This window comes from Danio aesculapii, chromosome 19, assembly GCF_903798145.1.
Source record: "Danio aesculapii chromosome 19, fDanAes4.1, whole genome shotgun sequence".
In the NCBI taxonomy this organism is placed as follows: Eukaryota; Metazoa; Chordata; class Actinopteri; order Cypriniformes; family Danionidae; genus Danio; species Danio aesculapii.
In genome coordinates, this window is record NC_079453.1 from 25,177,887 (window position 1) to 25,195,450 (window position 17,564).

A 17,564-nucleotide genomic window follows, 5' to 3' on the forward strand; every position below is an offset into this window, starting at 1 on the left:
ACTCCTCTCTATTTTTAAAATATTTCTCCTCAACCACAGAACTCACATGCAGGACCTGAAGGATGTGACCAACAATGTCCATTATGAGAACTATCGCAGTAGGAAACTGGCTGCTGTCACTTACAATGGTGTCGACAACAACAAGAACAAAGGTCAACTAACAAAGTGAGTGTGTTTCACTAAAACAAGCTTAACACCCTATTTTAAACTGTTCTTTACTAAGTGTACACAAACATGACCAGTGCTGTTTTCTGAGGTCGGTTTACTGTAAATGAATGTCTATGGTTATAGTGTGACAGACGTCTTAACCTGGACCCCACAGCTAGACTGACACATGCTAATAATGCTGGATTCACCGCACTGACACTAAACCCATCAGTATATTAGGCTTTTTAACAGCCACAGCTGTTCAAACTCATCACAGATCTGCCACTAACCCTCACATACTTAATAGTACAAACATTTGCTATTCATCCTAATACATGTAGAGCTCTGTCTAAAGAGTCTACTTCTTAAAGTGCCCCCATTATGCAGCATCAGCTTTTTTGTCGCTAGTTGTGTTTCCATCCATAGATGCCAATATAAGTCATGCACAAAAGTGGAACATTTGCTAATAAAACATTGTTTCCATCCAGTGAGTCAAAATCTGCCGACAAATATCAAAAAAATATGAGGTTTTTATACGCATTTTCATAATTTATGTCCATCTTAGCATTTTCATTAAGTAATTTTGTATGTGATATTTGAAAATACACATCAAAATATGTGGATGGAAATAAAACTATTGTTTAAAATAGAAAAAAATCTGCGATTTCTGAACTCCTTGTTTCTGAGAGTTTCCAAAATGATGGAAATTGTAAATGGAATATATATGGACCTAATTGTACACAGCAGTTTTACATATTTTTGTGATTCATTTTTATTTGATATTGCATGTTTCCCTGTTTATGCTTTTGACTTGCATTACGGCACCTTGATCTTTCTTCCAAAAACTTTTAACTGTCAAAGTTCGAAAAAGTGATTTTTATTAATATTTTTTATAGTTTGTAGGTGTTGTATATTACGGTATTTTACAGACTTATTTCTCTGTATATTATTTCTTATAGGGATGCACCGATCCCGATACTTTGATCGGATATCGGTTAGATACCGTATATTTTTGCTGGATCAGCTATCGGCCAGCTGGTACCGATCCAAATCCGATCTTGCCCGTGCGCTACATTCTGTGTAATTTATAAGCCAACAAAAGCCATGAAGGTGGCTTATTATCAGGCACTAGAAAGTTGTCATGTAGGCCTACTATATTCCAAATGTTTTGAAGCCATTCTAATGTAAAGTACAGATGAATATTAAAGTAGTTAAATTCATGTTCAGTTCAACGCTTCCCTCTGCTGCGCCTGTCAGTCATTCTCCATTCATTCACCATTCAAACTGCGTGTCGCGTTCATGACAACACGATAAACTTTCTCCAAGACTATTTGTTCTTATTAGAACTATTTAAATAATCGGTGGAGAAATGTATTTAGTTTTGCATTAAATGGGTTCATTTTGACCTGCAACAGGGAGTTCTTTGCTGTTTCTAAATCATGTTGCGCTGTGTCTGTTAGATCAGGAGATTGCATTCGCAACACTTTGTGTAAAGAGCAGGTAATGACCATCTCTACTCCAAAGTAGGCCTACCTGAAGTTTTAATTTAGAAAGGGCTCAATACTACATTAGACAGATCCTCAATGCACTGATTTCTTCCCTTTCTGCTGCTGTTTTGGAAGTGTTCTCAGATACCGTAGCGCTGCCTCAGTGATGCATCAAGCGCTTCATTCACGCACCAGCTCCGCAGACGCAACGTGCGCCGCTCCTTAAAATTTTATGAGTTTCTGTTCTCTCATCCTTCAGACTTTATTCATCCCAGGGGAATACTTTCAGTGCTACGACTAGATTGTAAAGCCTCTCTCATTGTGGTCAAAGTAGTTGATTAAATTAATAAAAGTGAAACTAACAGGTGCATTATGGATTGTCATTAACATAATATGATTAACCCTAATATAGGCTACTCTGAAACTGTGGATATTTCACTGTAATTTTTTTTATTTTAATATTTTATTTATCAGACCCGTTTGTCAGTGCACTGAGCGCATGTAAGCGGACCTTGTTTTGAACTTCACCTCAATTCTTGTTTATTTTGTAGATAACTGACCAACAAAAACATACATTAAAATGCATAATACCCAACGAAATACGTTCTGAAACGATAATTGTTTAGACAAAAAATAAATTTTCAGACATGCTTTCAGTTTCTTCATCTCACTAGCTGGGAGTTTAGGTGAAGAAATTTTTAAGTAAAACTGGACTCGGTTTAGTTTAGTCTGCATCAAACCTGCAGGAAGGCTGCTAATTTTACCAACGATTTTACAGATTTCAAAGAAAAATCTTAATAATAAAAAAGGAAACATTAACTGGACCACAACCGATCATATCAATGTCATGACAAATGCTCAAATAATGTAGCCTATACAGCAAGCATCATGTTTTTAGTTAGATTGTGCCGTCTGTCATATACAGTAGGACTATTATTTTTACTAAAGAAGATATATTATTTAAGTTTATCACTATAGAAACTGTATCATGTTAAAAAATGGCACAGTAGCGGAATCGGATCTGTATCGGTCGATACTCAGAATTTTGGTATTGGAGGATTGGATCCAACAAAACGGTATTGGTGCATCCCTAATTTCTTATACATTATATTGTTTCAAATGACACATGTCAATAAAAGTCATTTTGTTTAACTCAAGTTGAATTTTCAACATCTAAAGTCGACAGAGGTTATCAAGGTTCCATAATGCAATTCACAAACGTAAATAAACGGAAAACACTTGTGAATCCAAAATACAGAAACAAATACTTTTTTACAGTATGTATTGTATAAATTCTGTATTTTGAATTGCCTGAAAAAACATTTAAATGTGAAAACATGTTTTTGTGTTGTGTGGCCATTTTTGTGAAATTTGTGCATTTGCATATTTTCAATTCGCAGTTTCAGTTTGTGCTATTTTAGGGTAATGGAAACTCCTAGTTTTTGAGAATAAAAGGCAGGCAACTAAAAAGTTTGTTAAAAACTTAAATAGGTTTGATTTTGGAAACTTTGCAGATTGTAATATCCAAAAAAAAGCATAGTTGGGGCACTATAACCAAAGCATAAGAACAGCAGGAAATACATTCATCTTCTAACAGTGTTGTTGTTTAATCTAACACATGATGCACTGTGAGCATGCTAAGTGTGTGTTTTTTTTATTTTAGACCTGACACGGTTGAAGGCATGTAAGTGTCGTGCATAAGTTCACATTTGTCTCGTCCTCTGCTCTCTGTTTTTTCCTTTCTCCTTTGTCTGTTTACTTTAAGAGTCGGGCAAACTGCTCAATGTTGCTTCGTATTGTAACTGCAGTTCCGGTTTTGTGTTAGGAGCACTGTTCTGTAGTATTAGCTTTTAGATGTCCTTTATTTTGCCATTTTAATGACAATTTTATCATGTTTTAGAAACTGGTAGTACTGATACAATTGTTATTTATTTTTAAGAAGTCTATTTTAGATGCTGTTTGACAGAAGTAAGGCCCTGTAGAACCTAATTTGGCTGTTTTTGAAATGAAACCACATGTTGCTTTCAGTAAATAGTCATTATAATCTTTTTTCCCTTAATTTCCTTGGTTTGTTTGTTTAGCTTTTTTTTTATTTTTTTTTTTATACTTTTAGTTTTATCATTTGAGAATACTCATGAAAAAACTAAATATTTCAGTGATAAGAAAATCATGATAATGTGCATCCAACTTGGTTTAAATGAATTGTTCTTTCTCACTTTTCATTCCATCGGTGTGTACAGTCTTTCAGTCCTCTCATAATCCAGCTCCGGATTTTCTGGACTAAGTATCTTGACTAGTTATTTGTACCTAAGTTTGCAACATTTTATCAACTCTTTCTCCGCCATTAATGAGATATCTTGTCAGTTAAGAGACTACCTTTGCCCGCCATCGTTGAATTCTTATAGCACTCCATGTTTTAGGTGTATTATGGTGTTGTAGATAGACAGATGGGTGGATAGATAGATAGATAGATAGATAGATAGATAGATAGATAGATAGATAGATAGATAGATAGATAGATAGATAGATAGATAGATAGATAGATAGATAGATAGATAGATAGATAGATAGATAGATAGATAGATAGATAGATATCGATCGATCATATACTAACCTTTGTGTCAATTTAGACATGTATGATTATGAATACTTTTTGCAATAAGTAGCCTGTAATAGTACTGGATTATACATTTTAATTTTTGTGAACTAAATTAACATTTATAATCAACTTTGTAATATAATATAATATAATATAATATAATATATGAGCAATATCACACTCGTAGCAGTGCGATATGGCTGTATATCAGCACTGGTGGTAGGTGTGCAATGGCCCTAGGCAGCAGGCTGAGTGCCTTAGTGTCCCACCGAGTGTGATATTGACGCTGTTTTAATCTTCTAAGGGCTTATTATGCAGTCCTGTCGCCATCTTGTGGATAGACAATGTCAGCTGTCTTTGGTCAGCTTAGTTTGGCAGGCTAATGGCTGCCGACATGTTGTCTCTCAGAAATGATAAATATTTAAAATAGGCACTATCCTTATAAATAAACTGCGTAGTTGCAATCTAAACAACTACGTTCTCGACTAAAAAAGCCTCAAAAGTACATTATGTTGTGTAACAGCAGCAATATTTTACTGTAGAGTGTCCTCTGCTTGTTGCTGTATGTGGGCGGAGTAATACACAAGAGTGAAGAGTTAAGAGGCTGGACGAGTGCTGCTATTGCAGAGTATCATACGGCTATCAACTAATCGGATTCAAGAACCAGACAGAACTGTTGTATAAAATATAATAATATAATATAATATAATAATGATATATAAAATAGGAGAACAATTTCTGTCTTGTCAAATGTATTTTATACCATTATATTGGCATTCAAGTGGTGATGAGATATAAATACATGATGATAGAATATGTGTGTGTGTGCGTGCGTGCGTGCGTGTGTGCGTGCTTTTTTGTTTAAAAGTAGAGGCTTTGTTCTTTATTTTAATATACTGTACAGTTGAAACCAGAAGTTTACATACACTTAAAAGATGTTTGTGTGCTTTTTTATACTATGTCAGATGTTAAATGTGGCTAAACTTTTTCTCTTTTAGGTAAGTTAGGATTACCAAAATGATTTATATTAACTAAATACCAGAATAAGGAGAGAATATTTTTATTGAGAAATTTTACATTTTTTTAAGTTTACACACATTTCCTTGGTATTTTGTAGCATTGTAGCACGTTTTAACATCAGAAAATGGCTATGTGCCTTTTTATAGAGTGTATTTAAGAGTGTGTTTCAACTGTATGGTCATATGTTCATCGCAGAAAAATTTAGGTGAAAATCATCAAAAATGATGGTGGTGGCTGGCACCTTTTTAAAGAATGCTGGCGGGGAAAGAGTTAATTGCCTGGTTAATTTGTTCTGATTGTTTGATAATTGACTTTGGCTTTGCTATTTGGAGAGGTGTTGATCTTGTGGCTGCACACTAACACAGCTGCGGTTCAGCTTACTAACTCTCATTCCTCAAACACTGCACTGGGTCCTAAAACCTTCCTCGTCAGGGTCCTCTTTCCCCTGCTGCTCCTGTCCTGCAGGTGGATTTGTTTCTAAAAGCTCTTTCTTAGTAAATGATCTAATCAATATTTGTTTGTGCGCCTGCCCCTGCTTTGCTTTTTATTTGCATGTGGAAAGGAGCCCTCTGGCACAGATGGAGGAAGAGAGGAGAGATCATGTGGCAAAGATGAAGAAGATGGAAATGGAGATGGAGCAGGTGTTCGAGATGAAGGTCAAGGAGAAGATCCAGAAACTCAAAGACTCTGAGGGAGAGGTAACATTTCACAAACACCTCACTAAAACTTTGGAGTTTGGCTCAAATTCCAAATGTTTGTCTCCTTGAGGGCAGCGCTAGTGGATTTGTGCAGAAAAACACTACATATTTTGTCGGAGATTTGATCATTCTCCAAATATTATTTGCTTGAATCTATTTCAATCAGGACAGTAATATTTCTAAATAAAGAGTTTTCTATGTACAGTTGAAGTTAGAATTATTAGCCCCCCTGTTTATTTTTTCCCCAATTTCCGTTTAATGGAAAGATTTTTTTTTTTACATTTCTAAACATAAAAGTTTTAACAACTCATTTCTAATAACTGATTTATTTTATCTTTGCCATGATGACAGTAAATAATATTTGACTAGATATTTTTCAAGACACTTCTAAAGTAACATTTAAAAGCTTAACTAGGTTAATTAGGCAAGTTATTGTATAACGATGGTTTGTTCTGTAGACTATCGAGAAAAAATATAGCTAATCATTTTGTCCCTAAAATGTTTTTTTAAAAATTAAAAACTGCTTTTATTCTAGCTCAAATAAAACAAATAAGACTTTCTCCAGAAGAAAAAAATATTATCAGACATACTGTGAAAAATTCTTTGCTCTGTTAAACATCATTTGGGAAAAATTTAAAAAAAGAAAAGAAAAAAAAATTCAAAGGGGGGCTAATAATTCTGACTTCAACTGTAACTATACAGTGATACTGGCTGTGCTTTGTCTGATAGCGAGAGACTTTATTATTTTGTTTTAATCCCGGGAAACGCCAAGCCTATGCCAAACAACTAGCTCTGACGAAACCCAATAATGTTGTCACCTTGCGTTAGCTCACATCTGGTTTCCTCTGGAATAAAAAAGCTGCCTGTGAACACACCAGATGCCAATTCTGCATGCTGAATTGGGCCAATAAGTTGACGTTAACCCAATCAGAGGTGACGTGTCAACACACCAATTAGCTGGACCGTTGCTGACTTACAATGCCCAACAATCAACCATCATCTTCGTGTGTTCTGGCCCATAAACAGCTTTGAACTCCCGTTTAAGACTTTATTTTATTTCAACATTAAAGTACTCAGGTGATGCTGTCAGTATGCAAAAAAGGACATGTGAATCTCTTTTATACAGTGTATCTGCAGGGTCTTAAAAAGTCTTAAAAGGTCTTAAATCTCAAAAGCTAAATTTTAGGCCTTAAAAAGTCTTAAATGTACTGAAATGTTGTGTTGTAGGTCTTAAATCTTTTATTAACAGGTCTTAATTTTCCTTTGTTCATGTATAGCTACCCAATCTGGCCATTAACAGCCATACGATCACCAACAATTCCAATCTCAATAAAACTTTACCCTTATTTATTTAAATTTATTTGCTGCTGACAATACTGACCTGACCTATATATTTTTATTAAATTATTATTATTGTAGACTAAAGTAATAGACAGTTAAGTTTTGTTCTATTCTTGGTAAGGGTTATAGGGTTTGCGAAAGGGTATTTTTAAAATTTTATTTAAAAATATTTAAACTAAATTATTATTGTATTATTAAATGTATGAAATTTGAATAATTGTTTGATAGGGCAACTTAAAATCTTTTAAAACTAGGATTTTCTAAAAAAAAAAAAAAAAAAAAAAAAAAAGATCCTTAGCATTTAGCACTGTATGAGTCTAAAATTTCATTCATAATGGTCTTAAAAATGTCTTAAGTCTTAAATTTAACTTGGGGAGACCTGCAGAAACCCTGTTAATATATTTTTGTGCTTGAAATGATAAATATGTCAAAATACAGTCAGTTATGTCTTAAGTGAAAATAAACTGCTGAGAAATCGATCAGATGTGCATCATATTGTGCCTGAAGTTACATCAGCCAAATAAAGTTGGTATTGTTTATCTAGGTTTAACAAACAATGTCTATACTTTATTCACCGCCTAGGGGTAGTTACGCCTTGTAGTTGTAGTACTGGGTGTTTATTTATATATTTGTTTAATTATATATAATTGTTTTGTAATATTGGTGGCTTTTTCATAGAGTACATGGTTACATAGATCAAAACTGTGAAAACGACAAACTTTTGGGTACCTTAAATATTAAATGGCCTTAACTAATATGTAATTGCACTAAAATTAATAATTCCTTCAAATGTACTTATTATGTAAATACATATTTTACACTGTAGTTATGCTTGATTAAATACATCATGTAATTAAATCTGTAATTAATTTCTGTAATTACACTTATAACTACACTGTTGACCATCCCTTACACCTTAACCTACCCTTAAACCCACCCGATCCACCAAACCTGTTTCTAACCCTGCCCATATACCAACTACAATTGATCTGCAATACATTATAAACACATTAAGTACATTGTATTTACATTTCGATGGTGGTACCAACATTTGTACTCCATTTGCATGAATGCCTGTTAGGGACTCTGAGTTTTCTCTCCTGTTGTATTGTTTTTTCAGCTGCAGCGGCGTCATGAACAGATGAAGAAGAACCTGGAGGCGCAGCATAAGGAGCTGGAGGAGAAGAGACGTCAGTTCGAGGAAGAGAAGGCCAACTGGGATGCCCAACAACGCATTTTGGAGCAGCAGAAACTGGACGCTTCCAGGTACACACAGGCATAAAGAGATCTGGGAACGGAATTTCTGTTTTGTCAACGAAATGAATTCCCAACAAAGCCAAAGATGACCATTTGTGTCTGACAGCAATGTTGCAGCTTTTTGTCATTTGTCATTCTCTCATTCTGAGAGAATCTTTTAAAGAGATAGTTCACCCAAAAATGAAAAATTCTCTGACTGTTACGACTTTAACGTTTAGCTCTTGGGGGTTAAAGAGGTAACATTTTGATGTGACTTAATTTGTGGTGAGTTCAAAATAGCAAAATGACAACCAAATAATGCAAAATTAAATGAATTTATTTACAAAAGTGAACAGTCTAACAGCAAAAATATTATGTACAAGTTGGAGTCTCACAAAAGAAAATACATCAATGTATGTTATTAAATGGGAAAAGGGAATTTCAAGTGGCGCCAAATAAAAGAAAGCAATATAAAAAAAAACTAGCTGAAAATTACCCTCTAAACTACGTAATAGAAAATAAACAAACAAAACATCTTCAGCATTTGCATGCTATATCTAATACTACTCTTCTAACAAAAACATACGTAGAAAACTTACAGCAGGTGGCGCTCACTTCTAGACTAGTGTGTTTAGACAGTGGAGTTTTCTGCGTGTGGCGAGGTTTATGTCACCTGAAATTTAAACTCCTCGATTTTCAAGGGAATTCGGACACCAACAATCAGGGATCGTGAAATACGCACATTCAAGACGTTGACAGCACACCAAAACTGAAACAAGAACAAAATCAAGCTCTAAAGTCACATCAACATGATAGCACACAACACGAACCAAAACACACACACAAAGCAAAAAGGCAAGCAAGACAAAAGTAAGAGAACGAGCTTCCCCGCTCGCGTCCCTTTAAACTTTGGGCTTACTTCCTGATTGGCAGCGAAGGTGATGTCGTCACAGGGAGTAATGAAGATTGACGTCTTCATGGAAGAATGAAAAACTGAAGTGGACGGTCCTAAGAATTTTGACAGAGAATAAGACTGGTGCTGCGTCCCAATTCACAAACTTAAACCCTAAAAGTATGTACTTTTTTGTAAAGGAAAAGTACACACTTTTGAGTGTGTAACAGAATAGTATGCAAGCTTTTGGGACATACTGCTTCCTTGTTAACAGATCGTTGTGTTGCTTAGTTACGAGTCCTGTCAATCTTCCTCACATCATCCACATTTCTTTCATATTTATTTCCTACCTTATTGGAGAAGCAGCAGCAGCAGGTTAATCTCCCATTCACAAGTCTTTCATGCAGAAAATCTCCTCAGGTGTTTGGATAATTCAGCATTCAGACGGTAATGTCCAAACATGTCTTTATATAAGTTCAGTATTGTTGTTGCTGATGAAATATAACACAGAAAACGTGATTAAAACATGTTCCAGTGGGCTAGATATTAATTAACAGTCATACAAACATCTTTACCGAAGCCTCTGTACTTAACAGTTGGTCTCGCGCATCCATCATGTTTGTAGTTCGTTTATAGTTCCAGTCGAATTCACGTCCTATGCACAAAGTATTGTGGGCAATATCAGCGGTTAGAGTATGGACGCTTCTACACTTCGAGTTTTTACTGGAAATCGTAAACCATACGGGAACCTTTGGCATACTCTTTTCAACATACTACGATTTGGGACATACTAATTCTATTTTCAAATACTATTTAGGACGGATAGTATGCGAATTGGGATGCAGAAACCTTCTCAATATGCGTTCTTCAGTGTTCTTGCGTCCTCGTGTTCTCGTGTAACGTCATCTTCAGCTGCCAAAGTTCAGTTTCAATACTCAAGATGGCAAGAACAGAGGACTCGTGAAACTTCCCGGATGTGTTCTTGATATCGAGGACGCACCGATGCAGACTTGAGCACCGATCTTGCTCTAGAAGTCCCAGAAGTCATTGCGACTGGAGGTGGGAAACGCAGCATTTTATATAGGTTTATTATTAAAGTTCAGAGACATAACTTATTTATCTAAGGAGTTTCCCTAAATGAAACGGTAAAAGTAAACATTACCATGGACATCTTAATAAAGGAATAAACACATTAAGGGTGTTTGTTTGCTGAAATTCATATTAAAATCTTTTATTCATATTGTACAACGTATATTTATAGTGTTTTTATGCATAGTATATATATTGAAAAGAGAAAAAACAATAAATCGTTGTATGAATGCTGTAATGTTTCAATAATTTTCCATTAAAAACGCATGAAGGTCACGTGACCATCAGCATCAGCTCTGCGTTCTTGGAATTGAGAAACAGCCAAAGAGAAAGAGAGAGAGGGACACACACACACACACACAAACAAAACTTAAAGGCACACTGATTCAAGTGGTTCTAAACTTTTATGAATTACTTTCTTCTGTTGAACACATAACTGGATATTCTGAAGAATGTTGGGGAAAAAGCAGCTAGTTTGAAAAGTTGTTCATTATTGGGTGAACTATTCCTTTAAGCCAGAGATTCAGTGATTCATTCAGAAAGGCAGTCACTTGCTTGGTTTCAAAATGTATAAGCCATTTTGGACAAACTTTTAAAAATTTAAATGAATCGCATATTAAGAAAACGACGCCACCTGGTGGTTGTTTAATTTTTATTTAGTTATTTTTCATGACTAGGCTAGACCTGGTACAAAGGCACACTCAGCAAAATACTATTTGATTATCATTATTGAAAAATCCTAATCCCCCTTTTTCTTTCTTATTTTTTTCCAAATATTGTACACAAACGAATGATCATTATTACAGTAAAGAGCAATAATAAGCTATAATCATTTTAAATTGCAAACTTGTTGGTTTTATTTAATTGAAAATTGAGTTAATTGTAAATTTTTAATTGAAAATGTTTGTTGACACGCTTTCACAGACAATGCAACCCAAAACTTATCATTTTATATTCTAACCTAGATTTTGTTTTTTTTAAAAACAAATAGATCAACGGTTTTATTCACGTCAACTCACACTTCAGTTTCAAATGCTCTCTAGTATCTGTCTTGCTCCGCCCCCTTCAAGACGCTTCTCATTTGCATTTTATTTCATGCACTTGAGCTGAACCACTCTCACTGGCAGAGCTGTGATAAAACAAAACACTATTGGCTGTTTTTTTAAAAGGGGAGGAGCTACACTATGTTCCACCCTCTCTTTGTGTTTCGGTTGAGATTACGTCAAACATTGAATAAAAATGCGTATTTCAAAGCACTTCATGAGACCTTTAATTTAATGACCATACCAGAATGGAACACATTTTTAAACTCTTTTAAAATACGACTAAATTTTTATTAACTGTTTAATGTTTTTTCTCTCTCTCTCATTTTCAATCTGAAGGACCTTGGAAAAGAACAAAAAGAAAAAAATCTTTTAAACCACTTGGACCATCACCGACATTCAAGTTGCCAACTATACCAGCCTGGAGCATCAGTCAGTCTGTCGACCAAACTCATTCATTTATATAAAGCCCGATGTTTTTTTGCTTTAGTTTCATGCGGGGGGACGGAGCGTCTCTGTGTTGCCCCACTGACCTGGAAACACTCATCGCTGTCCTTCCATCGTGCTCCGTTTCCACGTCTAAAAGTATCGGTTCGTTTTTGCCAGACCTCACACAAGCTGAAAGCGCTTGATCTGTAACGAATAAAAACATACAAACTTCTCAGAGATATGCAATATTGTTTGAAACGACAGCCTCTTTAGGATCAATTTGTAAAATTCCTTTCTGCCTAATGTTTGTTTAGTGTTTTTAGGTCACTTCCTCCTTTACAACTGAAATATTGATTGGCCACATTAGTAAAAACCTAAAGGCTGAATCTTACCTCAGGCATTTCTGTCCTCTAAACAATGCATTTTGTGGCTTTTCCCCCCCTTCCTGAAATGTTAAGCTCTTCCAATATTTGTGTAATTTAAATTATTTAGCCATGGACCTTAGCCATTCATTAAATGTTTTTTTTTAGTTATTGTTATTTTGTCATGTTTTTTTCACATGATGTTCAGGTTCACTGCTTGTTTAAAGTTATAGTTTATATTCATCTACAGAGCCTTTATAAACGCCCCATGATTTGATCCTCCTACAAGGATGTGCTGTACAACATTATGCAAATTTTACAAAAATGGAGGGTAATTCATGCATTAAGGCTTTATTAAGTCATTTGTTGATGTGTATATACTCTAGCACCCAGGGTGAGTCCAGTTTTTGTCATGTAATCTGATAAAGGAGCAGTGAACTGGCATTTTTTGGCCAGTTGTTTTGTTTTTGTTTTGTCCTCTTTAGGCTTTGTGTCCCATCAGAGCTGGCCTTCCCAATACCACACTTAGCTTTCGGCCTTGTACTTCTGCAACCTCTTTTTATAGTTTTGTTTCTCTTTATTTTGTTTTGCTTTTTCATTTTTATTGTACAAAGTCACATAATAAAACTGTGATGATGCCATTTTGAATTGTACATTTGTTTTGTGTTCCTGTTTTTATATGCAGTATTTTGTTAATGCTAATAGCTAGCAGACAAACTTAACTAGAACTAATAGTTCATCAAGACAAAGTGTGATTTTTAGCTTTTAAAATAATTTGAAGTATTATTAGTATATTAATTAACCAAGTTCTAAACTATTTTGTAGTTAAAGGTTTTTTGTTTAAAAGTTTCGATTTAATTTATTTTCTTTTCGCTTGGTCCCTTTATTAAGCAGGGGTCACCACAGTGGAATGAACCGCCAACTCATCTAACATACCCAATTCACTTATATCGCATGTCTTTGGACTTGTGGGGGAAACCAGAGCACCCAAAGCAAACCAGGGGAGAACATGCAAACTCCACACAGAAATGCCAACTGACCCAGCTGAGGCTCAAACCAGCGACCTTTTTGCTGTGAGGCCACTGCGCCACCTAGTTTTGATTTAAAAGAACATTTCATAATGTTTAATGTCACGCCTTGGGAAAATAAAGATGTTTTTTTTCTACAAATAAATATGTTTTTTTTAAAGTCAAACTATGGTAATCACAAATCAACCAGGGTTTTGCTAAAACCAAAGTTTAACCTTGGTGTTTGTTGTTAAACTGTGGTTATAGAAATGGTAAACGATTCACCAAAACACCATGACAACTACATTTTTATTGAATATGATGGTTCATTTGCTTAAGTGACAATAATGGCTTGGTTTAGATTAGGCCATATTTCAGTTAGGACATTTCTGTGTCCATCTTGAGACAAAACAAAGGCTGATGTACTTCATCAGTGTAAATTTTCACTTAAATTTTAGTCAAGAGTAGCTTTAAGCCTTGTCTATAAAACCCAGGGGATGCTTAAGATGCTTCTAGCATGTTTTTAAACACTGTTGGCTTGTGGCTGGCATTCTAACAATTTATCCAGCAAATTGTAGCCGTGTTTAGCATGTTCTAGCACAATGCTGACATCATTTGCTTTCTACTAAATGTGTAATGTAATTTTAAGTTGTTTTGATTGACTAATTGTGATGTGTATTTAGAAAAAGCTAGCAAAACACAATATATATTTCAATACTAACCTTGAGATCGATTTGAGAAAGTTTGAGAAAATAATAAAAGTTTAGAAACATTTCAAAAAGTTGCTAGCATGTTAAACATTACTAGCATGTTTTAATATGTTACTAGCATGTTGTGCCGCGTTGTTGTCATCTGTGTTCAGACATGTAGCATGTTCTAGGGCATTATTTGATTGTTTTAGCACGACGCTAGCATGTTGTTAAAGTTTTAGCACATTATAGTATTTTCTAATACCTTGCTAGCTTTTTAGCAAGCTGCTAGCAACTTCTACTGTCTCTTTTTTGTTTTGTTTATAAGTCATAACCGTTGCTTTGATGTTGTTTGTCTGTGAACATGCAAACAAGGACACAAGGCAAGATGCATTAACTGGTTAGTTGTTACAATTGACGTCTGTAAAGAAAAAATACATAACCCGTGACATTTCTACATTGTGCGGTAAGTGCGTTTGTGGTAATTACCAACATGCTACATGTGTTGCTCGTTAGTTTACTGAATGGAGATTTTAAAGCTGCCTTAAAGTGTTTTTTTTTTTTTTTCATATTTGACAGGAAGGGGGCAGCAAATACTGCTTGATTATGTGATCTTTTCTGCATTGACAGTTCAATGTCTGTCAATTTTTTTTTACATTAATTTAAATTATTTATTTAGTTGGAGCTATTTATGCTGGTTCACTTGTTTTATTCCACCTTCTAAAAGGTAAGATAATGTTTTATACCAAATATATGTTTCTGGTCTTGCTTTACTTTTAGCAATTATCAATCTTAAAAATATTTTATACAAATTGACATATTGAATTTTGTTAGGGTCTTTTTGTGGGTTTTATTTTAAGAACAATAGCTTGATTATTTATATATATATTATTTTTGTAAAGTTTTTATAGCGGTGGTACATTTGTAAACGTGTTTTTACACATCGCTGGGATTTTTACAAGTTGCTAACAATTTAAGTTGCTAGAATGTTTAAGCACATTATTCTGTCTTAATTTTTCCACATTCTTGCGTGTTGCTAGCATGGTTTTAGTGCATTATTATTAGCATGTTGGATGTTTCTGTTTTTTCCACTGTTATGAAGATTAACCATGGGATTGTTATTGTAAAAGTGTAATCTCCATATTTTTGGGTGTATTGATTGCCATTTTTATAGCCACAGTTCCATATGTGGCCATATCACTAGCAGCCCAAGACCGGTTACTCACTGAAGGTAAGCATTGCTGAGCCTGGTCTGTACCTGGATGGGCGACCATGTAGAAAAGCTAGGTTGCTGTTGGAAGTGGTGTACTTGAGACCAGCAGGGGGCGCTCAACCTGGGTTCTGTGTGAGTCCAAATGCCCCAGTATAGTGAAGGGGACACCATACTGTCAGTGGGTGCCGTCTTTCGGATGAGATGTAAAACTGAGGTCCTGACTCTCTGTGATAATTAAAAATCCCATGGCACATCACAATGTAGTGTATGAGTGTAACCCTGGTATCCTGGCCAACAATCCCTCCATTGGCCCTTACCTTTCATGGCCTCCCAATCATCCCCATCTACCGAATTGGCTCTATCACTGTCTCTCCACTCCACCAATAGCTTGTGTGTGGTGAGCTCACTGGAGTCGTTGTCCTGTAGTTGCTGCATATTGGTGGTGGAGTGGAGTGACCCCCCTCATGATTGAGGCTCTTTGGGTGTATATAAATACACATTACATTACACAGTATTACAATGTATACAATGTATTTAATGAAGTTCAATAGGATACAAATTCGAGAACTTATGCGGCCCACAGTTTGAAAAGCCCTGGTTTATGAAAGCAAAAACCAACAAGATGCACTAAATTTACAATTCTGATTTTAAAAAACTGAGGAACGCAAGAAAGAAACATAAATTCAGACAATTTCTTAAAATTAACCTCATAATTTTGACTTTTTCTTCAATAATGATTTTTGTTTTTTTATCACCTGAATTTTCTATGGTAATCGGCTAGTCTAAATTTAACTCTGAACTAGAACATTTCCTCTACTAGTCTAGAAATGGTTTAACTTCACCCATGTGACCTAATCAGACTTGATAATACAGTGCTGTGGTCTGCATGTTCCTCTGAATACATGTTCTGTGTGCGCTCTGAAAAATGATGGGTTGTATTAACCCAACATGGGTCAAATACGGACAAACCCAACGTTTGAGTTAAAAAGTGTTAACTCAGTTTAATTAAAAAAAATAAATAAATAAATAACCCAATGTTGGGTTTGTCCATATTTGACCCAATGTTAGATAAATACAACTCAGCATTTTTTTCTGTGTGTTTGGTCTTTGCTATCACATGACCTCTGTCCTCGTTTTAAGTATAACTCTTTAAATAAGCGCAGACCTTTGAGCTAATAGACGACTCATCAGGTGAAGTGACTCGTCTTCATTCTCTGATTGGTCAGCCACTATCCCTGATCATCAAGATAGATGTTGTTTAAGCCAATCAGCACTGTTATTTTAACAGCATGGGGTTACTGTAAATACTGAACCTTTTCCAGCAGTTTGTTTAGATAGAAAGCAGTGGTGCTGTCTAAAAAGAAAAATCAATAAGTCAAAGTTTCACACATGGAAACTGGCACAGTAAATAAAATTGATGGCAGTTTGCAGTTTTAAAGTCAAGCTAAAATTACAAGAAATTCCTGGAATAATCAATAGTGATCAGATGACCTGACAATACTAGAGTAATTTTAGGAATTCAGGTTAACTTAACATCACATATACTCTTGGTTTATTGAAGTCTAATTAGTTCAGCCTAAAATAATATTTTGTTAACATTTACTCACTCTTGTTCTGAACCCAAAAAGAATTTGTTCAATTTCAGGACACAAATTATACTATTTCGAATAAAATCTGAGATTAATGCGAGAGAAACTCTGTTCTTTCAAAAATCTGACGCTCTTTATTAAATGTTTATAAAGAGACATATTTAAAACAATGAATAAATAAATACTTTTAGGTTAAAATGTTAGCTTCAGCCAAAAATCAATTGCTTTTTATGCATTAATGAAAACAAAACCATTGTGGTTAGATATTTTATTATGGCCTGGTTCCACAAAGAGAGCTTAGCTAATCCCAGGACTAAGTCTTGGTTAGTTTAGGGTAATTGAGGAACTCTTATACAAATGACTTAGAAAACAGATTACTGGTGTACAGTGTTGGGTAAAGTTACTTTTAAAAGTTATAAATTACAATCTTATGTCACTTATTTAGTTAGTTTTTATGTTACTTGCATTTTAAGGAAAGTATTGTGAAAGTGTGTGCTATTTTCAGAATAAGAATAAGGCTTAAGATTGTAATATTTTACTTTTAAAAGTAACTTTACTCAACACTAAAGATGTGCATTTTGAGAGAAATCTATGGCAGTGACCCATATTAAAGGGCACCTATGATGAAAATCATCTTTTGTAAGCTGTTTGGACAGAACTGTGTGTAGGTATGGTGTGTCCACAGTCATATTAGAGTGATATAAACACAATAAGTCGATTTGT

The 17,564-nt window shown here is 34.8% G+C and overlaps 1 protein-coding gene across 1 annotated transcript in view; it reads left to right on the plus strand.

The window, feature by feature from the left end:
* septin7a (septin 7a) overlaps positions 1 to 12,984 on the plus strand; it is a 106,787-nt gene extending 93,803 nt beyond the window's left edge. Inside the window, exons 11-15 of the mRNA XM_056479182.1 lie at positions 40 to 165; positions 3,298 to 3,318; positions 5,816 to 5,951; positions 8,413 to 8,558; positions 11,892 to 12,984. Of these exons, the coding sequence (XP_056335157.1) occupies positions 40 to 165; positions 3,298 to 3,318; positions 5,816 to 5,951; positions 8,413 to 8,558; positions 11,892 to 11,928 (466 nt within the window). The 3' untranslated portion in view covers positions 11,929 to 12,984. The remainder of the gene's footprint in view (positions 1 to 39; positions 166 to 3,297; positions 3,319 to 5,815; positions 5,952 to 8,412; positions 8,559 to 11,891) is intronic.
* Positions 12,985 to 17,564: the final 4,580 nt, after the last annotated feature.